At 43.5% G+C, this 10,871-nt stretch overlaps 1 protein-coding gene across 1 annotated transcript; it reads left to right on the plus strand.

Annotated features, from left to right (window-relative positions):
- Positions 1 to 921: 921 nt before the first annotated feature.
- On the plus strand, positions 922 to 3,329 carry LOC306715302 (zinc finger BED domain-containing protein 4-like; the record flags this gene model as incomplete). The annotated part of the gene is made up of 5 exons (XM_079185619.1): positions 922 to 1,028; positions 1,293 to 1,416; positions 1,632 to 1,771; positions 1,859 to 2,924; positions 3,004 to 3,329. Exons 1-5 carry the CDS (start codon positions 930 to 932, stop codon positions 3,327 to 3,329), a joined length of 1,755 nt encoding a protein of 584 aa, XP_079041745.1. The 5' UTR covers positions 922 to 929.
- Between the last annotated feature and the right edge of the window lie 7,542 nt (positions 3,330 to 10,871).

Below are 10,871 nucleotides of genomic sequence, written 5' to 3' on the forward strand. Positions count from 1 at the left end.
ATACTGCCTGTGGTCATGTAAATTTAACGATATACACAAAGAAATAATCTGAGAATACAATTAAATTCTGTGCACACAGAAAAAAAAAAAAGCTTGTTAATGTGGCCCACCTTCCATGCACTGTGGCGTTCTTCTCCAGCCCCCCTGGCAGAACCACAGACAGGGAGTGGTCTCTCTCCAACGGGTTCTCCTGCTCATCCATCTCAAAAAAAGGCCTCCCCCAGATCTGGTGCTGTCCGCAGTGTCAGGTAGACCTCCTGAAAGGTGAGAGAAGCATCAGTAGTTGGCGTCAGTGGGGAAAACATCACATGACTCCAGGAGAAGTGCAGGAACACCATTACGGTCGGTGGCCTGACTGTTGGTGTCGGTGTGAAATGTCTTACAGCGGCTCTAGAACGGAGAGCTGAAGGCCTGACCATCACACACATGTTTAAACCTAAAATATAGATTATTCACAGAGGGAACGCAACTAGCAACTATTACTCTCATTAACCTGTTCATCTTTTTATTTTATTGATTCATTCCTTGGTCAAGGAAACATCAGAAAGTAGTGCAAAAAAAAAATTTCTTTTGTTAATTATAAAAGAAGAAGAAAATCTTCTTTGCTTTAAAGCTTTTAAGACAATACAATGACATAGAACACTTGTGTCAAATATCAACTATTACCTAAAAAGCCTCTTACTCAAACGTGAAACATGACGGTCCAAATCCGCCACTAATTCCCCCTGAAAACGTATTTTAAGTATCGCTGAAACCTAGTGATGGGACGAGCGACACTGGTGCATCAGCACTGTGCCGAGAGCTCAAGAGGGAAACCTCGTATCGGTGCGTGTATTGCTTTAAGAAAGAATCACGTGACCGATACAGGAACTGTGTCGTTTGGATGTGCCGCGCCAAAGTGTGTTTATCAGGAAACAAACTGTATCAACATGTCGTGGGTTTGTCGGATGGAGTTTTGCTTGATCATGGATCGTCCTAGGAAGTTTTCCCCGGTGTGGAATAATTTTGATCTCGTGACGCCAAACAAGGTAAATCTTTTTCTCCTTTATATACTATTTTTTACGGTGGCGCATTGCAATCACTTTATCAGTTTATCAAGTGAATGACCTGTGATTCATATGATAGTCAGTTAAAGAGCCTTACAGTTGCTTTATTCATGTCATCATGTAATTATGAGATCCTGATCTCGTAATCATGAGATAGGGTGTCTATTTTGTTTAACAAGTGAATGCAATGTTCTGGTAAGAGGTTTGAATTGTTTTCAGATAAATTAACTTTTTATGTTATTGTAGGTGAAGTGTCGGCTCTGCTCCACAGAGCTATCTTATATCAATAAGAGCACTTCATCAATGCTGAGGCATTATAGAGCTCGGCATGGCAATGAAGAATTGGCAGATACTCGTGAGAGTACCCCAGGTATGTTAAAATTCTCTCTAAAAATTGTGCTAAAAAAAAACATGCATGCAAAACGACAGGCTCCAGGCCTGGTATCGAACCTCCAACCCTCTTGCTGTGAGGCGACAGTGCTAACCACTACACCACCATGTCGTCTTATGTCTATTTGATATTGTTTGTAAGAATTACAGTCCTTTTATTAAGCTTTTGACAAAATAGTTCCTTTTGGCTTGCAGTTCCTAACAAGCAAGCAGTGGATGAGGCAGTGGTCAATATGATCATCAAAGACTGTCAGCCACTCAGCTTTGTTGAAAATGAGGGATTCAGGGAGCTCCTGAAGCTTATTGTACCCTCGTATGCTCTACCCAGCAGGAAGGTATGTTTAAGAATTTTAATTATATGTTTGTACTAACTATATAACTATATTTTATTGGTGTAACAGTATTTGTATGGTTATTTTCAGACCATCAAGGACTTGGTGAGCCAGAGATATGAGGAGGAGAAGGAGAAAACCAAAAAGGACCTCCAGAGTGCTGTTGCTGTTACTTTAACAGCTGATATGTGGACGTCCATGAATATGGAGGCATATCTAGCTGTTACTGGCCACTATGTGGACAAAGAAAGCCATGAACTCCATTCATCAGTCTTGGCAGTGCAGCATTTTCCTCAGAAACACACTGCAGAAAACATTGCCACGGTTAAAAGGAGCCTCATGGAGGAGTGGGGCATAGCAGGAAAGGTCAGGTGTCTTGTCACTGATGCAGCAGCAAACATGACTGCATGTGCTCGAATGCTGCAAATACGGCATACCATTTGTATAGCCCATTCCCTGAATTTAATTGTGAGAAAATCATGTGATCAAATCCCAACAATGACTGAAATACGCAACAAAACACGACACATTGTGACATACTTTCGATCGAGCGTGACTGCTAAAGAGAAGCTCACTCAAATACAGCAACAGCTGGGAACACCGGGCCATAAATTAATAAACGAGGTGCCAACACGATGGAACAGTACCTACCAAATGTTTGAAAGAATGACTGAGCAGAAGGAGGCAGTCTGGGTGTCACTGGCCTTATTAAAACCTGGCATCACTCCACTGACTCCAGAAGAATGTCAGATCATTGAAGAGATGCTCAGGGTTCTTGTTCCTTTTGACCAAGCTACAAGAGAACTGTCTGAGGAAAAAAGGGTCTCTGGGTCGAAGGTCATTCCCATGATGAGAATGCTCCACATTGAGCTTCAACGTCAGGCCACAACAGTGACACAAACAGCTGCTCAGCAACTGGCTGAAAACCTGAGGAAGCGGCTAACTGACGCTATTTGCGGCATAGAATCTCTCAGTGTGATGACTCTGGCAACTCTGTTAGATCCCAGATTTAAAAAGAATGGATTTGTTAGTCAGCAAAAGGCAAGTGAAGCGGTGAAGAGACTGCAGTCAGAATGTGCAGAAGAAATGAGGAGCCAAGAGCCTGACCCAAGAGAAGGAGAGCCTAGCTCTTCACATGGGTCAGAACCCAGTTCAGGTATGAAAATACATTTTTGTGGCACTTTGTGATATGATTTATCATGTGATAATGAAGTAATGATTGACTATTTTTTTAGGGCACAATCTCTGGAAGACTTTCGATATGGAGGTTGCAGAGACCCAGAAGACGAGGAACGCAACAGCTGACTCCATTATTGAAGTCCAACGCTACCTGGCAGACACAAACACACCCAGAAACCAAGATCCTTTGCAATATTGGAAATGGAACCAGAACATATACCCACATCTTCATCAACTTGCACTTAAAACTCTCTGCACACCATCATCGTCTGTACCATGCGAAAGAGTATTTTCCAAGGCTGGGGAGCTGGTGTGTAAGAGGAGAAATCGCCTTGGAGCAAAGACACTCGAAAAACTTTTGTTTCTCAATAAAAATTCATGAACTGATCACTTTTTTGTCTTTTATTTCATATGATTTAACAGTTAAGTTGACAAATGTGCACATAAGTTACAAAATTGTAACTCTGAATTTTTACTCTAATTTGCTATATTTTACATACCAACTCAGTTTTAGCATTTACACGAACAAGGACTTTCTTTACCTGCAATGATTTTATAACTACTGCAGGGGTCACTATTGGGTGACCAACACAGTATCAATACAGTGCCGACACAGTTTGTTTAGTGTGTCAATACACTCCTTGAGGTATCATCGTCCCATCACTACTGAAACCCGAATCACAGCCGCGAATATAAACGTTTGCAACTTTGTTTCTTCCTAAAATATTACGGAGCAACTTCCTCCGCCTCGCGACTCTCTCTCTGTCTTCACCTTTGACCTCTGTGTGGTTCTTTATCAACAGTTTGATTAAAGCCGACGCCTTCGGTGTTATTTTAAACTAGCAGCTCACCGGAGCGTGCCAACGAAAACAGCTGTGCTCATCAAGGCGCGCGTGCCACTGGTTCCCTACAGCGCGCGGGCGCTCGCACGAGAGGTGGCTGAGGAAGCTACACAAAACTTCACGTAACGTTACATATTAACGTAGCCGCGTGTTAAGCAGTGTGATAACAATATTTCAATTTGTAATATGTGACATTTGTCAGGCGTATAGTAAATGCACAGAAGTGGAATAATTATTGATTTATTTAGTTGTTAATTGTTTATGTATTTATACTGAAGCATAGCCTGTTTTATGTAAACGTATGCACCACATTCCTACTAGTATACTAAATACAAGTATTAAAGAAAGCGAAATAAATACATTTCTTCCAAAAGTACACTACACAAATACTAGGATCATTGGTTCAGTGGTAGAAAAAGACACATAATCACCAGTGCTATTTCTCTGATGAACTGAGCCTGTTCTATAGTTTACATCTATTAGAATCATTTTACAATAAATCCTTAATGAGTCCTCTTCTTATTCTTAACACACACAGCCCCTGTCTGTCCTCCGCCTTGTCAGAAGAAGTAATGCTGAGTTCTAAATAAGCTTACACTGTTTCTCCAGTAAGAGGGATTAGTGCTTTCTTAAAAGCCTCCATGCTCCCTACGTTCAGAAACACTTCACTGATTACATTATGCACCCATAGCCATTGGCACTTACCTGTGTCCACAGAGTCTTCCCATTCTCTATTAGCTTTCTCTTCTGTATTATTAAGTGGTTAGAGGAGGCAGGGTTGAGGAACAGAGCGGTTCTGTCCCCCCCCCCCACACACACACATGTAATCCCTGAGCTACCACACCTACAGGCCCTGCCCATGTCATGTGACATCACTTTGCATGTCTGGGTGTTTGTACTGTGCTGTATGGGAGGGGAGGGGAGGGTGGGGGGTTATTGCCCGGGCCTGGTAAACTGGTGAACCAGTCTGCAATGTGAAAGCTCTTCCCGAACCGCATCTCTGTTTAAAAGGAGGTATAGTGCTCAATTTGTAAAAAAGGCCTCTAATCCTCATAAGCTACTGATCCTCTCTGCAGGATCCGGCATAATCATTGCTGATCAGCTATCGTCCATCGTCCTGCACGGCGTGCAGACACAGGAGTGTTGTCGGAAAGTCGCACTCTCCTCTCTTAGCCGATGTTCATGTCAGTCCGCTCAGGGCTCTTAAGGTCTTCTGGGAAATGTAGTGAATCACGTATTGAGTGGAAGTATTTGAGGGAGTGGTGTGTAGACCCAAAAATAACTCCTTGAGTGCATTAAACCAGTGGTTCCCAACCTGGGGTCCGGGGCCCTCACAAGTGGTCACAATGTAAATGTAATGGGCCGCAAGACGAGAAGATAAAATGAATGACTTTTTCCTTGTGAGCTAATTTAAAATGTCCAGGCCCCCAAATGTATTCAAATAAAACTGCCTGAGAAGTATGGATCATGTAAGTAGACTTAGGAGTATAATTATGGTTTTCTTTACAGCACTTATGTGCACTGTAGGAATAATTACAGGACAGTTATTTACAGATTCAGAGCATCCTGGATGTTGGGTTTCTAGATAATATGTGATTAGTTAGATAGGCTTCCTTACAGAAATCATTGGCAAACCCACTAATGAATTCCACATGAATGCAAGCCGGGGGGCAGTACTGCAGTGGTATTATGCAAAGCTCCGGACTCATCTGCATACAGTACGTGAGCAGTGGCAGTTAAGTGGGAGTCTTTAATGAAAAGAAGCACAGAGAACACATGTTCACACCCACTGGAGTGTAATCTCATTGTGAAGTCTATCAGTGGAGATTCTGGATGCAGTAAACAGATCACTGTGTGACTGTCTAGGCTGATGAACTTCTTTTGATGAGTAACAGATGAACAGAGAGTTAGTCACACCGTCCAGTCTGTTGCTCGGCGTCGCCACTTATCATGTTGTGAAATTGCAAAGGAGGAGGCCCGGACAACCGCTCGGGGGGGGGACAGAGATGGATTTAGCCGAGGCCTATAGCATGATTCTCCGCCCCGGACCAGCTGCGTGTGATGGCGAGCTGTACGTTTCCTGTCGAAGGAAATCAAAAATGGCAACAACGTGAATTCATTTCCCCGTGTTGTCCTCTCCTCAACGTCCAATGTTCACATCAAAACTCTATTCTTGAACCGATTCGTGTGAACTCAGGAAGTTTTAAACCCGGCAGTGTACAGAATGTGTACCGCTCTCCTATCTATGTTCGCTCTAAACACACAAACTCTATATACAGGATGTGTTTTTTTCTGCTGTTTTCCAGCTTTACCGTGACACGCCGGGCGAAATTAGGGCGTCAAATGCCAAACGGAAGCCTCATTCTGACGTCCCACTGTTTGAACGAGCCCTCCACATTCGTCACTTTGCCTCTAATGAAACACGCGGCAAAGTCACACAGAGCTGCCAAGAATTTCTGAACTTTGGAAACATTGTTCACACTGGTGGAATATAACCAGGAAACGCTGTATACATATATAAATATATAAATATGGCAGCTCTCCATGTGTTACGTTCATAGACGCATCAAACCAGGCAAAACTCAGGGCAAAAAAGCACCGGAGGCCTCTCTCAAAGCTCAATATTGACACGGAAGAAGGTGACTCAGATGAGATCGTCGTCACTTTGATCGGCTTTTCTCTCCTGCCGTCTGCGTATGTGCAGCCGTGACGGACAGACGGCTGTTTCGAGAGCTTTTGAGGAAATCCACCTGAAACTGTAAATATTGGGGAGAGTAAAATTGGATTTTGGCGGCATGTGCTCCTATTCCCTGTGGAAATTACCCCACCGGCTGTAAAACAAAATATAAGATAACCAATAAACTCACTGTGCATGAGCAAAACAGGAAATGTAATGTGTGTTTACAGGAGCTGTGGGTAGTGTTCACATGGTGAAGTGAAACTGTGAGAGTGTCATGCTACGCTGAGCTGACGGGTGTGTCCACCTCTGCTTACCGTCACCCTGTGACGAATGGAGTTCACCCTCTTTTTAAACCCACCTAATTTGAATCATACATAATGCAATAAATTCATAAAACATATAAATAGTTGTTTATATTGCTGGCTGTGTTCCCCCATCATGGAGGTCACGCTTTGTCCACCTTTGTGGCTCCTATAAACTACTGTGATTACAATGGTTTCACAACTACAGAAGAGAATACAACTCTCCTATGTGGACGTTAGGTTGCCATGTGTGGGTGTAATTTTGCTGACCGGCCAGCAGGTGGCATGAGTTTACAAGAAGAATGCAGAGGGAGTAACTGTCCACTGATGTCTGAACCCTCCAAGTGACGCGCACATGCCAGCTTCATGTGAGCCAACATCAGTTTAGTCTATAAAGTTCACTTTTTATTGTGTTGCCAGTACAACACACGATAGAAATTAAATAATACATTTTGTTTCCACATAGGCTAAAAAAAACGGATCTTTTAAAAAAAGTAGTGAAACAACTGTAGCTACTATTAATAAACCTTAGGCAACTTTTTTTTTTTAAAACTAAATAAGAACAGTAATTTTATGGTAAATAAATTGGATAATAAACTTAAAGAAGTGATGATTTTATGACAAGCAGCTACCAAAATACAACAAGTATGAACTATGAATTAAATACAATTCATTATAAAGTATTCAACTATCCAAAAATAATAATAACACGAAGGTTTTCATGTAATTGATGATAGTCTGTAACAAGTAACAGCAGGTCGCTGTTGCCGTCCCTCACTTGTGACTTTGATATTTTCGGGACCATCTTGTGACAGCCACAGCTTTAAGGATATTCACTCCCAGCCTGCGACGCCTAACCAACCGGAAGCGCGGATTGATTTCTCCATGGCACGCAAGGACGGCAAAAAAAAATCAAAAAATCAAAGGAGCGCTTATTAAGTGATAATCCATCAAGCCTCGGACGGGAATCCACAAAAAGGGGGTTTGCAATCTGAAATTGGCAGAGAGGATTATTCTTTCGGATATGGGATCTACCTTCAGGGTCCCCACCTGCTGGGCACCGTAATGGTGGTGAGTATCCAGATCTTTGGAGAAGGTTCCGTCAGACCCGATGATGTAATATTTTATCTTCATTGACACACTCCAACAGTTGGGTGGAGATACGTAATGGTTCATGTATTATTATGGTTTTAATGCGAATTGAGTACAAAACGAACGACGTTTAAGGGGGGGTTAAATATTACGTGTTGTCGAGGTGATCTTTGATGTTTCTCCGCTAATTGCGCGCGTGACAGACTCACACAGCAGCTGTGGATCAGGTATATTTAAGAGGTTTTTCACCCCCCATAAATGTAGTATTCACTTTACAGAGGCGACAATTTCACTGGTGGTGCTTTTAATTTGCTTATCATAGCCCAGTTATGGACTGCAAATGTCCCTTCATTTTCCAAACGAAATAAAATGGAACGAAAAATAACCTCCACGACGTGACAAACAAAATGGGCTTCAAACGTGCGTGCTGGATGGAGGGAATAGCTCCAGGCCTATGTCTCCTATATTCATAACATGCGAAGCACAAAGGGACATCATTCACAAAGGTTTTACATATTCAACCACCGAGCCAGGTGACAGAAACGCATTTAAATATAGAATATTTCTATTTTTAGAAAAACCAGTTGCTCTCTATAAAGGGGATTGATTACAAGCAATAGATGCATCTGGCGAGGACACGCCCAGATTCATTCAGACCCATTCAAGGGTTCACATTTATAGTTATTACATATTTCACATTTGATAACATGTTTGACTCTAGAGGCGCTCACGTTGTTTCAGTAGGCCTGTCTAAATGTGTTAAAGTATATGGGAAGTGAGGAGGAAACAAGTGCCGCACAATAGGAAAGTAGTTAATTCAAAGTGCTCTTGGTGTTTGCTCGGTGCAATTTCAACCACAGTCAAGGACCCAAAATGTGGCCCCCGGACCTCAGTTTGTGCACCGCTGGTTTCCGGGGGGGGGGTGATGGGTCGCATCGACAGCCTCAACCTCGGTCGCTCGCGCTCACCGGTGTCTGTGGGGTTTGTTTTTTCCGCTCCCGGGTGTCGTGGTGCTGCCGGTGAGCTATCTGGAGCAAAGTGTGTGTGTGTGTGTGTAGGGGATGGAAGAGGAAGACATGACGGCCGCTTCTTAACTCACGTTTGTGGCAAAAAAAAACAACAAGTGTCTTTTTTTCCGGAGCCACCAGCAACATGGCGACGGCCCCTCGGCTCGTTCTGAAACTGAGATAATTGAGGTAACGTCCGACACTTTTCGTCTCTTTATTCCCAATTTATTTATTGTTAATTAGCATTATAAGCTCCTTAGCTACACACTGTCACGTCGGCCTCTACATGTAGCCGTTCATTGTTAAGAATACATCAGGTGTTGAGTAGCATTACAAATGTTTGCTACATTTTAGCTCAATGCACCGGAGATGAAAGAAAAGGCTTTACGGTGACTGTAAACTCGCTAACGTGTATGCATATTAAATACATATCGTGGTTAAACACATTTAAAATGTCTCATGAGAATATCAGGTAGGTTTCCTTTCGTCGTCGCCCCCGCCCCTTCATCTTCTTCTCAGCACCATGGACAGCAGCGCCCTTTTGACACCATGTCAGCTACTATTGTAGCCGATCGGATGAAATGTGGGCAACTCCGGTATACGTAGAGAGCGGAGAGCGACCGTCTATGTAGCCGGAGAACGCTCCGGAGAGACCGTGTTTGTTGTTGTTGTTGTCCCGGTGCGCCGAGGCAGGTTTCCACTCGTTGTTTTGTTCTCTAGAGGCAGCTGCTGTGGACAGTGAAACATCTGTCTGTGGAGGAAAAAGAGAGACAGAGAGTTAAAGGAGGCATTACTGCTGGATATGTGGACATGTTGACTTAGGAATTTTAAAGGACAGGTTGAGAGAGGCATCAATATGGAAACTGTTCCAGCTATTAGTAAATTAAAGGTCTGTTAGCAACAATGTCCGTGTGCAAAAACCCTTTGAAATGTCTGCGATTCCTTTGACCACGCTGATAGCCGAGCTCAGAGACACGGGTGTGGATGTTGGGCCTACGGGCTCCATCAGGACTGACAACCCCCCTCCACCACCGCCACCGCCACCGCCACCCAGCAGCAGACAAGCTGTCAGGCCGCCCATCATAACTCTGGGTCCCGGGGCAGTTGTTGAGACACAAGCAGATGTGTTTCCTGAGATGCCCCAATGGGATGAAGCTGCAATTAATTCACAGTTCACGCCTGATGAATTCTTAGAAACACACAAGCTTTGCCGGCTACGGTGGCTTTTTAATGATCATCCACTCCGGTTTTAATGGATTCTATGATTGGCTGAGTTTATGAGCCATGTCACAAATGTGTTGTCTTTTCTCATCAGGAAATTGTTCAAATGAAATGTTCTATCTTGTGTGTTATGGCTGAAAAATATTCCCTCCACTGCCATCAGTGAGGCCATATTAGTTAAATGAACTTAAAGCTCACTCCATTCAAACCTGACAAACAAAGCAAAACCGCCTCGGTTAGTCTTTCCACTGCTCCAACAATCGCCTACTCTGGTTTGAGAGTTTGAAAGAGAGACTGAATAACTATCAGACCACCGCAACGTGTCGCCTGCTGTGTTCTGGAATGGAAGTTCGACTGAAGAGGTGTGTGAAATGAGAGTTTGTGAATTAGTTTAGGTCCGGTTAGATTGTTCAATGATGACACAGTGTTCCAGACTTTTCCCCTTGAGCCGCTTGCTACCCCGTCGCGGGCTGAATGTCAAAATAGTCTCTGGCGCTAGCCCTGCTTTTTAAAAATGGAAAGAAAAACGGGTCGCAGGGCGTTCTCTGTTCCTCCATCGCCCTTTGGTGAAGGGAAGACGCGAGGAACAAGACCCGCCTGGGAGGCTGATAACGGCTCATGTCTCCAGAGGTTTTTGGGGGAAGATCTTGTTTGTGTGCCTTCCCACTATTCCCCTTTGGACCGTGATGGGCCTCTGGGTGTGAAGGGTGATAGATGGTTCACAGGGGGGAAATCAATAATTCCTGTAAACTACATTTGTTTCTATTGTGAAAACAGTTC

The sequence above is a fragment of the Pholis gunnellus genome, assembly GCF_910591455.1.
Source record: "Pholis gunnellus genome assembly, chromosome: 24".
NCBI classification, from domain to species: Eukaryota; Metazoa; Chordata; class Actinopteri; order Perciformes; family Pholidae; genus Pholis; species Pholis gunnellus.